The sequence below is a fragment of the Erithacus rubecula genome (genome assembly GCF_903797595.1).
Source record: "Erithacus rubecula genome assembly, chromosome: 2".
NCBI lineage: Eukaryota > Metazoa > Chordata > Aves > Passeriformes > Muscicapidae > Erithacus > Erithacus rubecula.
The window spans coordinates 85096271-85112732 of NC_136685.1; the positions used below are offsets into that span (position 1 = coordinate 85096271).

The 16462-nt window shown below is 37.4% G+C and overlaps 1 protein-coding gene across 5 annotated transcripts in view; it reads right to left on the reverse strand.

Annotated features, from left to right (window-relative positions):
* Positions 1–15892, reverse strand: part of PLEKHH2 (pleckstrin homology, MyTH4 and FERM domain containing H2) — a 52332-nt gene extending 36440 nt beyond the window's left edge. For 3 of the 5 annotated variants that reach the window (XM_079333058.1, XM_079333059.1, XM_079333055.1), the window contains exons 1-2: positions 15778–15892; positions 11366–11495 (exon numbers count right to left, since the gene is read on the reverse strand). In XM_079333058.1, the coding sequence (XP_079189184.1) occupies positions 11366–11495; positions 15778–15854 (207 nt within the window). In that variant the 5' untranslated portion in view covers positions 15855–15892. Of the gene's footprint in view, positions 1–11365; positions 11496–13492; positions 13516–14800; positions 14898–15777 lie in introns of those variants that run through there. The other 2 variants (XM_079333056.1, XM_079333057.1) reach the window with 2 other exon arrangements.
* Between the last annotated feature and the right edge of the window lie 570 nt (positions 15893–16462).

Sequence of the window (16462 nt, forward strand, 5' to 3'; positions counted from 1 at the left end):
AGTTACGTAATAATTACTAAGTGAGTTCTGATTTACCCATTATTTAGATTTTATATAGGTTTGTTTTGCATGGTCTAATGCAACAATAATGAAACTTAAAAGATATGTTTTTTCCATTTGCATAAATAACCACCAAATGGTTTTGCCTGAAAAATTAGATTTACCTCTATATTCTGACTGCTTTGCTTATTTATAAACCTGTTAAGTTAAGCAGAAGAAATTACTACCTTAGAATACTCTGAAGGGTATCAAACTTGTTGGACAAAAGATTTAAACTATTTCTAAGGTAAGAACTTTTTCTTCACAACCTTAAACCTTCTTAAGTGAGTGACAAGTTTCTAATCACAGCATTACTGAGAGAAGGTGGAAATATGAGACTGGTCTAATAGCTAATGGTTTAAATCAAGTCATGCTTTGAACTCATCAAGAAAAAAATGCAGTGCTAAATCCTCTTTACCCAAAGACTATCAAGGCTATTCCAGACCATGCATTGACAGCTTAAGATCCTCAAATAAAAAAATAAAATAATAATAAAAAATCCTTAACCTGAGGATGGATGTGGCAGGCAATGACTGCCATATCCCTGCTTAGAGGCAAATGTCAGATGCAGAACTCTCACCTGTGGCAGCATCTGAATACTGACCATCAACTCTGACTTTAAAGGACATAATTTGAAAAAAACAAAGTTCTGTTGAACCAGACCTCTGTTCCAATAACTTCTTTCTGTACACCCCCAGCAAATTGCCAGCATCACTGGATCAAAATGTTTTGTATCAGCTGGTAGGTGAGACATTGGTCAAATTAGCTAGTCTTTAGTCTCTGAAGGATCAATTGACATGAAGTTGTCTGCCCAGGAGAAACATGGAGGGCCATCATGTTATTGATAGCATTTGAATAAATTCAAAAGATAATATTTATATATTATATTAAAAATATATTTAAGCTTAATTTTCTGTCATGTCCTAAACAAAGTAACTTGAAATAATGCCCCAGTTCAACAGATCTCTTTAAGGAATGGTTCTTGTCACCTGCATTGACTAGTGTAAATTCAGTAAGAATTCAGAGATGTCATGTCATAATCTAAACTGGTTTTTATTTTACAGTCTTCAATATACAAAAAATAGATGCATATTGACTAAAGAACACAGGTACAGAACAGATGCTACTTTAACCTGCACTTTCTCCTTCTGCCTTTAAGTGAAAAATCCTCTTACAATTTCCAGAAAACAGATTAGTGCATGCTGCATCAATTACTGAATTATAGAAAACAGCTTCTATTGTTAGAAACAGATTTGGTTTTAAACTTTGTAAGGAAATAACTACTCTACATCTGACACTCATCAAATTGAGCTATTTTTGTTCAAACAACAGAGAAATGCCACATGTGAATAAATAGTGAATGCTTTGAAGAAACATGGCAGCAATAAAAACAGAGGTGTACTGCCTTGGAGGTCTGGACATTGAAATACAACACACAGTCACTGGGAGTTTTGTACAATACACGGGCAAATCATAAAGTGATTCCTTTTCAAGGGTCACCTGGAAGTTTCTTGGCTATATTCAGAAATGTTGAACATATATATTTTTGTGCAAGTAAAGAAATTGTCATTTGAGTAAAGCACATATGACATAAAATCAGCAAAGAGTATAAACTCAAAAGTCATCATTCACAAATTTCAAAAATATGCCTTTTGTATGCATAGATGTGTATCTATAACTTCCATTTCTATACATATATATAGACACCATTATTCCTGTAGTGTCTATTAGAGAGAAATTACAGCATTAGCATGGCAACTTTCCTGTTACTTGAAATAGCTATTTAATAGTTTTAAAGAGAAAATTTTATTTTAAAAATTAAAATTGTTGTAATTAGTTTCTTTTTGAAATCTGAAAAATGTTTTTCATGTATATGAACAAACCTCTATTTTTTATCCAAGTCAATATTCAACATAATTTATCCCATTCATGTTTTAAATTTACATTATAATCAGTGCATAATACAATGTCTCCTAGTTTTTAATATTATAAACAACACAGCTGTATCACATGGACTTTTTGGAAATCTTTTTGAAATACATCTTTTTGGAAAAAATATAACCAATTATGAACAAAAAGAAAAGCATCACTTCTCTGTTATGCCTTTCAAAACATGTTGATAATAGGTCAAAGTTTTTAGAAAAGAATAATGAGTTAAAACCTAATGTTTCTGAACAGTTTGTCTGTTGATGAAATGCAGAACTTCCAGTAATTTCAGAATGGTATGTTTAGAGTCTGTTGTTTTCCTTGCACTTCAATTTTTCAAATCTTCATCATCAGAAAAAAAAATAACAAACCTCAAACCATCTGTGGCTGAAAAATAATATTCCCCAATATTAAAAAAAAAAAAAAAAGGCAAAAAATAAAGCAGTAAATCTGTCCATTTTTAGATACAGTGAACTACCAGTTCTCACACCACATAGCACTTCCCAGAACCAGACACATGGGTATATGGTTGCTTCTATAAATAAATAGGAGAAGCAGCTGAGGGATAAACACACCTACAACTGTCTTTCAAAGGTGCCAGTAGATACAAACAGGTGATGAATACACACAGGCTGGCAACTAGAAGACACTTATTTTTCACACTGAGTAAAAAAGATTTAAGAACTGCCTTCTCATAGAAGCTACAAAGACAAAAGATCTGGGGGTTTTTGGTGTGTGTGATACTGGGTAATTTATAAATGGTTTGAAGAATATGCCTGCCAGCTATTCCACAGCTCTACATCTGTCTACCAAGATTTCCCCTTTAGATTCTATATTCCTATGTTTAGATCCAAATATTTCAACGAATCTCTGCATTTCTAGAAGAAAAGTTAGTAATTCTCAAAAGAAAGTAATCTGCTTCTCAGTGGCTTTGATGACAATCAGTTTTCATGTTGTACAATATGCTGTGCCCAATCATATAAAACCTTGCACATATTTTTTAGTTAAAAGCAATGGTAAAAACTGTTCTAGAAGCATGACTTACTCTGTTCACAAAAAGCTCTCTCTTCTAGTGGTTTAGTTAGGAAAATACAGTAAAATTCCTCCTAGTTCTGTAACTCATTTGTTAAAAAGCTGACTAGGTATGTTCCATCCATATTTTCTAACATTATTCCTTCTGCCTTGACATTTCTTTTCTATGTATTATGTATTCTTTATGAGGCCAGTGGTAGATCCTTATAAGCTACAACAGACTTTAAAATATGACCTGACTAATTAAGCCATATAGACAAAACACCTATAGAAAAAAGATGAAAAATAAATATTGTAACATTTCATAGGAAAAATAAACAAGAATATTGAAAAGAATATTTTTAAAGAAGGAATGAGCACATGCCTTGGGGAAGAAATGCTTTGTTCTTTATTGACTCATTTTTTTATCCCAAAGGAAATACAATAATTAGTGAGACTTATCTTTAATTGAACAGCTTTGCATTTAACTTACTCGTAGAAATCCATTTTATTGAATGAAGTGATACTTCAGACCACCTGCATTTGTAAAATTAAATATGTCTTCATTAAAAAAAAATATATTTTGGCATAATAGCTTTTCTCTAGAATAATTCAAAATCTGTAAAAGTATTACACAGTTTTTTAGTCCTCAAAATGAAGAGTTGCTTTGTGAACCTAATCTTTTTTGTCACAAATCTCCCCAAAAGTGCTAATGCTAAAGGAAAAGTCTCATGGGGCTCAAATGTTCCTTGGGCTACTTACAGACCAAGCATGTATTGTATATAAATTCAATAGTTTGTTACTAATTCCTACATGAAAAAAAAAAAAAAAAAAAAAAAAAAAAAAAAAAAAAAAAAAAAAAATTTGCCATCTAACTAATTCCTTTTTATTTTGTCACACAAGTGTAGGAAGTGTAGTAACAATTTGCTTCTTTGATGTCAAAGTTACATCTATGTGTGCACACACCACAAACAGACACATACCCACTTCTGCAGATGACCTGCAGTTCTACAAGCTCCATGTGCAGAACTACAATCCTGTTCATTTCTAACTACAGAGACTTCTGGCACTGCTCTCCTAGGTAGGCAAAATTACTTAACTGCAAATCTTTCTTACTTCTCCTTTTTAGCAATTCAACTCATTCCTATGAACTGTGCTTAGCACAAAAGCCTTTCCTTAGAACAAAGTGAAACCTCCAAAAATTATCTGTCTCTATTTGCTCAGTTTCCAAAGTTAAGAAAAGCTCAAAATTTCTATTGCTCTCTCTGATGAGTTTTACTACTGAGTTATTTTACTTCTTTCAAGTTCTTTTCAATACTTAAACATGATTTTAAGCTCAAAGGGTTTTCTAGTGGTCATTAAATGAGTGAAAAGTACATATGAAAAAACAATCACATCTCAGTTGCATTCATTGTAGTAAAATTAATGATTTCTTTGGGAAACAATGTAACTTAAAAATATAAAACAGAAAAGCCCAGAGAGGTAACTCTTCCAGAACTGGTAGTCTAGGACAGCTGCCAGCAAACATACAGATTTTAAAATGTTAAATTCAGCAGTGGGATTTGAGGAGGCAGTGTAGTGAAGGACAATTGAGCATGTAATGCTGGCTCAGTAACTGAGCTTTTCCCAATGCCAGTCACAGAACTATCCTGAGCCTGGTAAAACACTAGGAAATTCCCTCTTTCTGGCAGTCATCTTTCCCAACTCAGTTTAGTTAAATTGCAGAGACACAATCAAACACAAATTAGGCAGATGGCCATTCTTATCACAGACATTATCATAGTGTTCAAAATCGGGAAAGGATTGAAGATACTGTTCAGTAAGAGAGAAGGCACCAAAGCACTTTGGCAGGCAAGGAAAAAGAAATCTCATACAGTACTTTACATGAAAAAGACAAACATATATCAAGAATTGGCTGTTTTGTACTGATCACTGTACTGCAATTGTGGAAATTCTGCTATCTGTATCTCTCTTAATTGTGGCTTCTGATTAGAGCCACAACACCAGTGCCCACCTGAAACAGGACATGCCACTGCCTGAGAGGTGATAACTTGAGAAACAAAGATGTCACTCATGGCCAACATTTTAAAAAAAGAAAACTTGACTGAAATTGTATTTATTCATGACATTGAAGTGTAGAGGACATTTTGGAAACCCATGGTAAAGGAGCAAGAGATTCCAGAAATATAAGGCAGCATGTTGCACTTTAAAGACAACAGGCAATTAAAGCAGGAAAGTACGCTCCCAGGGAATGGAAATTAAATGAGCTCACCATCAAAAAGGAGAAAAAAAAAATTTTTAGCTCCTATAAGTGAGATGCTAAAAAGGTAAAAGATTGGCTAAGGACCCACTAACAATTTCCACAACTTCCATCAACTTCCCCATCTCAGGAGGGCTGGAACAGAAATGAATACCACCAGAGAGGAGATATTACTTCTCTGGCCTCACAGCAAAGGCTGTGCTCTTCATGCCATTACCCAGCCACGCCTCTACAAGAACAACTAATTTATTGCTTCCTGAGTTCTCTTTTTTTTTTTTTTCTATTTTCAATCTCCTTAGAAAGAATGTAGTTTTAAGAAGACTAAAAACAACTAAACAAAATAATCTCCACCATTTTAAAAAGGAATAGCATAAGCTTAGTAATAGACAAGGGATAAAAATGAAACTATTAGAAATATGTGTAGTATTAAAAAGGTGTAAACAAACCTACTACTCTATGGTCCTTAACTTTCCTTGTTTTCTCCAATTTGTACCTTCCTAATTGCAACTGAATTATTCCCCAAAATGATAAGATTTTTAAGGACAACTAAATACTTAAAATACCTTTATCTGAATAATTTTTGTTCAGTTGTATTCTGCTCTTGTTTACCCTTCATAATCCTTTGATTGCAAATGGAAATACTCATGTTTTTTACAATTTTTATATTGGCAATCACTGCATAAGTCCAATGTGTTACTGACTTTTCCTCCAAAAACATTAAACATGAAATTGCCATGCCAGAGATAACAAAACAGACTGCATCTGCTTCATTTTCAAATGTCAAATGACATACCATAAATAGGACTGTGAAAGAAATAAAAATACAGTGGAACATGGATTTAGCTGTTGGCTTGTAAGACAAAGTCCAAAAAGTGTTATGCTTTGGAATATACCGAAAATAGTATTTAGCCAAAAAATTGATTATTATTCAATTTTCATCATCTGCTCAGAAAATATAAATATTACATTTGTGATGTACACACTCGTTGCCAGATGAGCAAGTATACAGAGAATATCTATGTGGGAAGGTTAAAACAACATACATATGAAAAGAATTCTCACTCATAATAATTTGTATTTGTTGAAGAGCACTTAAAGCATAACATAATGACCCTCAACACTGCAGGAAGCAAGCTTGGAGACATTCATAGGATGGCTGAGTACTACTGGACAGCCCATAAAGCAGCATTTGGGTTTGTGCCAATTCAGTACTTATGGGGTCTGATGAAATTCAGTGGAGGCTGCCCAAGTGGGAATTTACACAGCTCTGTAGTTCTCCTACTGAAATGATTGTTTGGTTGTAGGAAGAACATCAACTTGATACCTTATGTTGCATGGGTATTCTAGGTGAAAAATGCACTTACTGTCAACAAAGAATGAAGGTCACCAACTTTTCCTGTGACTTGAAATGCCAGCTGGAAGCTAAACTTGCAGTAGAAACATGTAATCTTTTACTCCACAAAGGTTTTTTTTGTAAATCTTCACATACGTAAGACTCAAGCTGCATTAAAATACAGGCTTCTCTTTAAAGCTCAGTTTCACAGCCATCCTAAATTTGGCGTACTAGGATACTTTCTAACATCATTCCTTAAATTCTTGTAAAGACCTCTCCCACTTACAGCAGCAGCTTCTGCTTTAAACTCCAACAAGGTCTCTTTCTTTGCAAGTTAGATTTATAAATATAGACTCTTTACTTGGCAAAAATGAAAGAATATTAAAAACAAATAAACAACAGGGAATGGATTAAGTTTTCTAAAACATTGAATATTCCCTTGCTTCTCTCTCTTCAAGTTCAGTTAAAAATTTAAGCTCTGGTAGCTGTACTGCTGCAACACATTTAAAATGCAAAGTACTCAAACACCTCAACAGAGTTTCAAAAATGACCACTTCCTAAACTTACAGAAATAGTAAATAGTTTGTTTTTCTGAATCACAACACATCTGTTAGAATAATATACTGAAGACTTCTCATGTTAATTCTTCATTTATTTGCAGGGGCACTTTAAATAAAATAACTTTGCGAAGGTATTTGATTTCTAGTGCATAAGCAAAGCACTTCAATTAATCCAGCCTGAATACATTTACGGGCTCACATGGATCAGAACAAATACTGGAAATTACTAGATTCAAGACATCCCTTATTTAAATCTGATTCTAGACTAAGTTATACAACAAGTGTAAGGGGAAGAGCCCAATGGCAGTTTCTGGCAAGTCATACATAGGGGTAGTAGGATGTAAACCCCTTTCCTTGATGCATCTTGAAGTCACGCCTCTCAAACATAGGCAGAGGAGGAAGGCTGGAGAATTGCCACCAATCTATTGCTCTTATCTTCCTGTACAGACTCCCCGTTTTTGCCACAGTATCATTCTTACTCTGTTTTCTACAGTTACATACTATAATACCCAAGGGGTTTTACATCTGTCACACCACAGTGCAGTGATTTTGTTCCTGCTTTGAAGTGGAACACTGCTGCTATTGTTCAATGTTTCAGTACACGTTGCATAGTGTGGAGATGATTGTAAACAAAACCGCAAATAAAGGTCTGTGCTAATCAGAGTAAGAATGAGAATACTGCTGAGCTTGGCAAATGTATTTCAGTCTATAACAAGTAACAAATCCAGAAAATACCTATGAAGTCTGATATAAGATTCATTATTCTTTTGTCATTAGTATCAGGATGACCATCAACTGCTGGCCAACTGGGTCTTCATTACTCACTTCACTATTTCTCAAATATATTTTTGAATAACAATTCCATGCAATTCAATTTCAAACTAGTGTATTCCTTTAACCAATACTGAGAACTGTCTGAATACTTTCAAAAATTAAAATGTGAAAAAATAACTACTGGGTTATTGGCAAATGAAATCAACTCAGAAATAAATGCAAATACTTTTTTGCCCATTTTGAAAATGGTTGCTTTTGAATTGTGCCCAATTGCTAAATTTGCAGATGAGTATAATCAAATTTTATTAAGCTTTGACCAGACTTTGGTGCACGTCCCAACTGAATTCCAGTTTATGAGTGAAAGATTCGTATTAAAAAGTCAAAGTGGCAGAGTAAGGAGAAGGATCATTTTTTCATGAAGTTGGCTAATGCTCTGCTCTGGAGAGTATTATGCTGAATTATCCCAACTGAATACTTGTTGGACCTGTGGTCTTCAACAGAAAATGTTTCTCCCATGTAACTCCTGTAATCACTTTGCTTTTTCTAAAATTTCTGAGAAACAAAAACAAAAACAAGAGGGCAGTTACATAAGAAGTTCTGAAGTTTTTTTATCTATTCAGAGTCATATTTCTCACAGATTAGAGTGTAATTTTTCTTTGAATACTTTATATTGAGAACAGTGCTGAAGACCTGTGTTTTTATCCATCTAATCCTGTTTGCTTGGGGTTTTTTATGTTGATATTTGAAATTATATGATTATACATACATTGCTATTAATTTAAGGGAGTATTACAGTTAGGAGCCTGTAAATGCAAACTGTAAATGAACAAAGTGAAATGCCAAATAGCAAGCATTCAAATTTCTAAAATCTTTCTAAAAACTTTTACTTCTTTGTGAAGTGCTGTTCATGAATCTTAATTTTTTTAGCTGCCAAAACTACAATCAGCAGCAACCTCCTAAAACTTGTTAGTAATGGCTGCTAGAAAATTGCCAGCAAAGTCATGTCCAGTGTTTAGCCACTTTCCATCCCAAAATGTAGTGATCCAGATGGGGTAAAGAGATAAAACAGCTATCTCTGATCTAACAGCTCTGATGTGTAAGCATCCAATGATCTGCTGAGTGTTTCAGCAGCCAGGATTGTACTCTTGGATATTCTCCACCAAGACTGGTGATCATAACTTGCTCATCTTTGAGCCTTGCTAATTACAATGACAGGCACAGTCAGTTCTCCTTTTTCAATTTCTTTCTTTTTTTTTTATTTTTAAATGAAATTTCAAAGGATGTATTTTGCACAGTTTGTTATTCTTCCCAAACCTAATATTATGTAATAACCCTTCAGTAAGAGTGTGCCATACAGAAAAAATGCAGGATTAGGAAAAAATGAAGAGTTTTCAACTACACTGCTTTCTAATAGCAATATTTTAGCTATATCAAAGCAGAACTACTTGGAGTACTACTACAAGACTACAATTTCAGTGGAATTTGGTACTATGAAAAATGTTTTGTATTAGAAGTTGTTTAATACTGCTGTAAATTTTCATGCCTACTTAATGAAAAATCTAATACTAAATTCCTTTATTCTATTTTATTTTCAATCTCAAATTGAAGTTGAGTGCATCCATAGAACAAATAAGGCCATGAATACATAAAATGAATAGTAATAAATTGCCAAATTTTATTCAGTCAAGAACTGGATGACATAGTTGAACCAACTCTTGATCTGTAAGTCTGATGGCTGTAGTAAGAAAATTACTAGAAAATGTAACAGCAAAATTAGGGTGCATGTGGGTAAGTATTATGGGTAAAGAAAGAGTTAAAGTGGCCCTTAAAAAGAGAGGTGTCTGCTTACAAAGCAAATGAAGTTTTGAAGGGATCACAAGGCTGAAGATAGGGAAGGTCTGGTTGCTATAATTATTTGAATTTTGCAAAGTGTTTCAAGGAAATAAAAAGCCATGGGGCAAGAGGGAATGTCCCTCCATGAGTTACAGAAGGGGCTCAATAAAAATATACATGATTGGTTACTTCCTACAGTGAACAGCAGCTATCAGGGGAGATCTGCAGAGATCTCCTGAGCCCTCATTTCTGTTCAAGGGAGACATTTGGTAATGGACACTGAGCAGTGAAGTGACAAAGTTTTTAGGCATATTTTGTTATTCAGAATAAGGGAAGCTTTCTGACAAGCATGATTTACATGCAAGTCCTTACAAGATTTAGTGGACAGTCAATAAAATAATAGATGACACATAACATAGGGATCTAAAGGACTTTGAGTAAGATCCTGGAATTAAGATAGGTATGCCCATGGAAACATAATTGTTAATTTTAATTTAGCTGTCAAAGAAAACAATGGTAAGCATTATTAGGAAAGGACTGGAACACATCTGGGACTTTGTACATCATCCAGAGTTCTTTGTAAATACAAAAAAATCTCTTTCTTCCTCCTCTAATACTATTTAGCTCTTGCCCCCACCAAAACATAGTAAAGTTGGAATGATTCATAGAGGACTAAGTATGGAGATCAAATGTATTTATGGCTTCAAAGGGAGAATGGATAAATCCACAAAAGAGAACCATTAACTTACATGTAAAAAATAATAGTATTTTTGCTTACATACTATCAGGTTACCTGAATTTTGTTTTTCTTTAGGGGGAGCAATTGATGGAAAATATAGCTCATAGAAAAGTCACTAAAATATAACATTTTAATTAGAAATTCACTGAAGTAGATCTTTATGATGATATAGTTAAAAAAAATATCTAAGATTTTTGTCTCTTGTACTCTTTTAATTGTCTTGTTCTATCAAAATATTACCAGGTAAATAAAATGGTGGAGGTTTTATATTTCAGATATGGGCTCAATTACAGCTGACTGTTGGGATACACGTATTTGAATATGCCAAGAGAAATGTTTCTCTATTGAAAAATAAAGTAAATATTTAAACAATATTTTTCAAATTAAATGATACAATACTCTTCAACTTTCTGGATCCAGAGACTCAGATGATGAGCCATAGTTGGAGATGTCTTCCTATAAGAAAATGAAGTCTGGTAGATTATATGATTCATTACAAAATACTGGGGAAAATAATACAATTAAAAAAATACATCACTTTCTCCGTGATGATTTCAGTGTCTTAAATCACATTTAAAGTACTTAATAAATGTGTTAAATATTAATTTCAGTGATGTAAAAGTGATTACTGGATACATATTTTTTTCTGCAGGACAGCTGCCAGTGTGCTCTTACTTGAAACTGAACATTTCTTGCTGGCAATTCCAATGTGTAAAATTCTTTCACAGCATTAAAACATACACAGTTTCCATATATTTTGTTGCAAAAGGCTATTTTTCTCTTTCTGAAAAAATTTCAGTACTTGTAATCTCAAACCATGACTTGTGACTGACCCCCATAATAAAATAAAATAATTTATACATCATTAAAATTCATCCCATGAGACCTACCTTTTCTGCTAAGAGTTCTCTGATCTTGCTTGCCTGGAGACGAAATTTCATTAACTGTGACTCCAAAGTTAAACATCTTTCCTTCCAGTTTACAGTACCTTCTGGCTCTGAAAGTTCAGCCATATTTATGCTGGAAAAAGAAAGGGAAAAAATCCTCATGTCAAATTCAGTCTGTATTTAATGTCTGACTTTATTTTAATATGCATACTAACCTATTTTATATAAATCTCAGGAATGCCTCCTAATTGTATATAAGTACAGTTTCATAAAACATGGTAAAAGTATATTAGTTTTCTGAAGTCCTTATCATACCTATCAAATTCTGAAATCTGCACTGATAATATTTAGGTTTATTGTATTTTAATTTCTTCGATTATTCTGTGGCTGCAGTTATTTTTCCTTGATAAGCAGAGACACATCTCACATTTTAATCTTCAGTTACTGCATATATCCTTTCTTACTCAGGAGAGAACTGAGCTTTTGCTTAGCAAATGCCTTACATAGGTGTAATTGCCTGTGAGTTAGTAGCACATTTGGTTTTGTGCAAGTTTAATGTTTGGCAGACCACTTTTTTAAAAGTCTTTTAAAATTCTGCTTAATCAAGTTGCCTTTAAAATTCAATATCCTTAACGTGATGGAAGGGGGAGTTTCTGACTCCAAATGTAAAGGTGGTTGAGAAAATGGTCTCTAATGGACCCCCCACATGGAAAACAATCTTTTGGCATTAGCTGTTGCAGATCTCAGGACATCCTGGTTCAGGCATGTTTCAGTCTCAAATCTGTACTTCTATCCACATTTAACTGCCCACGCCTTCTGGAAATTAGCCTCAGTGCCCTTGTGGACAAGCATTTCTGGAAAAATTACTCAGGATGAGAGTTGGCTCATCATGGTTGGAGTCTGAAAAGCCAAGAAAATCATCTGTGTGTAAGCAGAAGGACTGGGCTCTGTTATACCCCAAGTATTTGTAGGCAATTTCATAGAGTAAGTGGATGGCTGAATGTAACCATTCAGTCCAAGTTCCCTTGCTAAGTAAAGGCCTGGCCTTTGCAGGGCTCTGGACACTTAGGTTTGCCTTTGAAAACAAAGCCTGAAAGCTCCTAAGTATCCAATTTATCTCAAAAATAATAAACATGTAAAAAACACCATTCAGTGGAAGGCTGCTGGAAGATCACAACAAAGAAAAAACAAGTCATAAGTTTATATTGGATGTTTGTCACCTGAACAGTGAGACACTGACGATGAAAGGCAAGTAGCCACTGTTTTCAGCATGATGAAGGAGGCTGATACAGAAAGATTGTGGCTAATACAGACATCCACACTGCAAGTCCTGACACAGTTAGCATGGATGAATAAGTGACACCACTGAGAGGCCCCCTCCTATGACTATCCCAGGCCTCCAGAAGCCCAGCTTCAAGCACTTCCCTTCCTCCCTGCATTGGAAGAGGCAGTCCCACTTGAAACCCCTCAGCTGGAGACAAAAAGACCTGTGAATTTATCTTCTCCATTGTTTTTGACAACAGGAGGAAAAAGGAAATGCACCACAAGACAGATCTAAGCCATGAGCCAGATCCCAAGAAGTCCTTCACTTTTCTTTGCTACAGTAATATTTTCTTTTTCTTTTCTAAATTTCCATGTCTCATGTGACTCTCAAGTTCACTTTAACTTAACAGGTTAACTTAACTCTGGCTCAAAACCTTCTTTCCTTTCTCATACCCTAAATTCTTTATTTCTTTTGTTCCATGCTTAAACTTAGAAGGAAAACCAAGAAAGGAAAGGAAAACCATTCCAAAAAATGGAAATGCTTCATTTCTTGCTGTTTCTTCCTTTGCTCCTGCAGGCTGGGATTCAAGCTGCTAAACCAGAGATTACAACTATCCTTTTTCAGGAATCTCCCACTCAGGAATCCCCATGGAATCACTAGGATTTAAGTACATTATTGAAATAGTTTCCTAAGTTGATCCTACAACACCCACATTCTTAACACAAGCATTTCAACTGCAGTCCTTCTAGGTGACCAAGACACCTCTGGTGTCTTTTGCCATTCTCCTTTTAAGCTTTGCAGAAAATTCCCTCGACTGTCAGGGAAGCAAGCTGCTCACTGTTGTCCTGTCCCTAATCCATGCTCACCTCTGCTTGTCCAGAATCCCCCTGTCCAGTGGGGGGAAGGTGGCATTGCCAAGCAGTGGCTTCTCCTATTTTGTAGGGAAGAAGCAGCTTCAGCTGCAGATTCATCTGGATTCTGCTCTCCTAAATAATGAGGAGTAGCAACCTATTATTAGACTGTTTAGGATATTTTAGGTTTTTCCTTTTTATCTAATTGCAGCTACATAAAACAGAAAGGGATGAGGCCAACATCTGGTTAACAGCAGGATATTTCAGTGTTTGTGGCAGTGAAAACACAAACGGGTCAAGAAATGAAAGAATTTTTGCTTTTTGGTAGGGCACAATATTACAGGGTGGAGTTAAAAATGTTTGTCTTTCAACAGACAAAACATTTGAGTAGATGGATTTCTGGCAGTGAACACTGTGTCCAGCCAAGTAGTTTCTCAATGTCCAAACTCATTAATATTCCACTGCATAAACATTATGGATAAAAGGATTGAAAATAACACTTTTTACTGTGGGTTTTTTGCTAGAGATTGTTATAATTTACTTCGTATTTTCCAACAAGCCATTGGGTTCTGGAAATATTTACCGGCACGTAAGACACTGTTTACAATTGCAGAGTGAATGATCTTACTTAGAATCAATGACTTCCTGTTTCTTGTCTGATTCCCCAAGGGAGGAGAAAAATGAGTTCATCTTCTCTTGGCTTAATAGAGTACTCTGAATCAGCACTCAAACCTACACAGAGTCCGCCCCTTCTTCCTGCTCCAGTTCCCACCGCAAAGCCCTCCGTTTCCCCCGAGTCTTAAAAAGTTAAATCTTTGCAAAAGTAAACCAAAAAAGCACACATTAAAACCTTAAGGTCTAATTATGTCATCAAAAATTAATTGAGACAAGTTTGACAAGTCTGGAAAGATTAAATTTGTCTTTTTCATTTTTTTAGGTGTATAAACCTCTTTCTAGGCTTCAAGAAGTCAGAATGTCACATTCTCCCCAAAGGGATTGATATAATTTCCTTTTCTTTGCCGTCTGCTTGGAAATTATCAAAATACATTTCAGGGGGGAGGGAACAATGTTCTACCTTTTTGAAGAGTGTTAAAAAAATTTACATATTCCTTATCACACTGTCAGTGTTTTCCTCTGTTTTTAACAAAATGCAGTGTTTAATTAAATGCTTCGTATTCTGTCTGTATGTTCTGGATGTCCTTTCTCTGCTGGAGAAAGTTTGGAAAGTTCTTCTATTTCAACAGGCATGGGTTAGTGCAGTATATAGTGGAATCCCTTCATCATCCTAAAATGTTTACTGGCCTAAATGCATTTGGACCATACCACTTGAATTTCATGTCCCTTTCTTCCATCTTTTCACCCAAACTCAGCACTTATAAATATTTTTGGTGCCACAAAGATTGGACTGGAGAAGGGAAATGATGAGACACAAAGTGGACCTGTGTAGGAATCAAGGAAGTCATTCTCAAGGTTGTTGCTGGCCAAAGCCCTTACTCACCTCCAAACACTGGTAACTTTATTTTCCATTTGACTCATTTAGCATAAATCTATGCTCAAACGAACTGTTGCCTGCGCTATTTAAAACTTCCTTTAAAATCCGATTTACGAATGCTTTTTCTGCTGCTTCCTAGGTATTGATGAGGTTGTTGCCGTGAAGTGACACAGTCAGTCAGTGCTTGCCCACTCCAGCCCCGGGCACAGAGCCCCACAACCCCCGATTTCAGGGGCCAGGCTGCCCCCTCCCAGCTCACTGCTGCCTGCTCGGCTTCCCAGTGTCAAACGCGTGTAGCAAACAAGATTAAAGCCTGCAAGATCATTTTATGTCCTTCTCCCGGTGACAGCAATTTTTAAGTGGCAGTGTGACATCACACTAGGTACCAGTTTAATTTCTCGAAATTCTGAAAGCTAGCCGTGTAGGTATTTCAAAAGTATCGTAATTTTGAGCGTTTGTTTGGGAGTTGTGTTCTTCTCGCTCTTTTATATTTGGGAGGATGGCAGAGATGCGGCGCAGCACTGCCAACGGGACGAGAGGAGCCAGGACCTTACGGGACCTCGCGGGACCTCCCGGGACCTGCGGAACGCCAGTCCCCAGCGGCGGGGACACCGTGACCCGCCACCCCGCGGAGATGTGACCCAGCACCGCCCTCCGCCCCCCGCCGCCCGCCGGTGTCACCCGGGGGGCACCGCGCCGCCCGTCCCATCCCGCCGCGCCCCCGCCGACAGCGACCCCCGCCGGGAAGGGAAGGGCCGGGGCCGCGCTCGCGAAGGGAGGGAAGGGGGCAGGGAAAGCGAGGTCAGACCTGGCCGGCCGTGGCTCGCCGCGCCGGGCGCCGTCCGGGCTGCTGCTGCCCGCGCCCCTCGGCGCCCGCCCCACCATCCCCGCGGCGAGCGGCGCGGCCGCCTGAGCGACGGCCGAGGCGGCCACTGAGCAGCGGGGCCGCCCCCGCGGGGCGCCCGGGCGGGGCTTGCGCGGCCCTGCGGCCCCGGCAGCCGGCGGGAGGAGCGGCCCGGAGCCGGGGGCCCGTCCCGGGCTGGCCCTTCCCGGGCCGGCCCTGCCGGCGGGATGCGCTCCCGGGGCCGCCTGCCCCGCCTGCTCCGGCCCCGACGGCGTCCCGGGGAGGGGGCGCCCGCACGGAGGCGATGGGACTCGGCTGGAGGCGGGAGGGCTTCGAGGGCAAGCCTGGCCGAGGGGTCGCGGGAAGAGACTGCCTGCCCATACCCCTTATCCATCGCAGATTTTTGAAGTTCCTTTCCCTCTTAGTTTCGGAGACGATGTTAGGAAAAGGTATCCGCTTGCTATGCAGTTCCTCGGCTCCAGCATTGGAGCTTACTAGTCTAAATTACACTCTTTGTGTAATTTACTCTTGTATAAGGTCATTTGTCGATTACAAATCGGAGGGCTGGAACCGTGCGGTCCCCGGGGCAGTGCTGGGGATATTGTGGGCTAAATGGGTCTCGTTGAGCTGCCCCATCCGATAACACGTT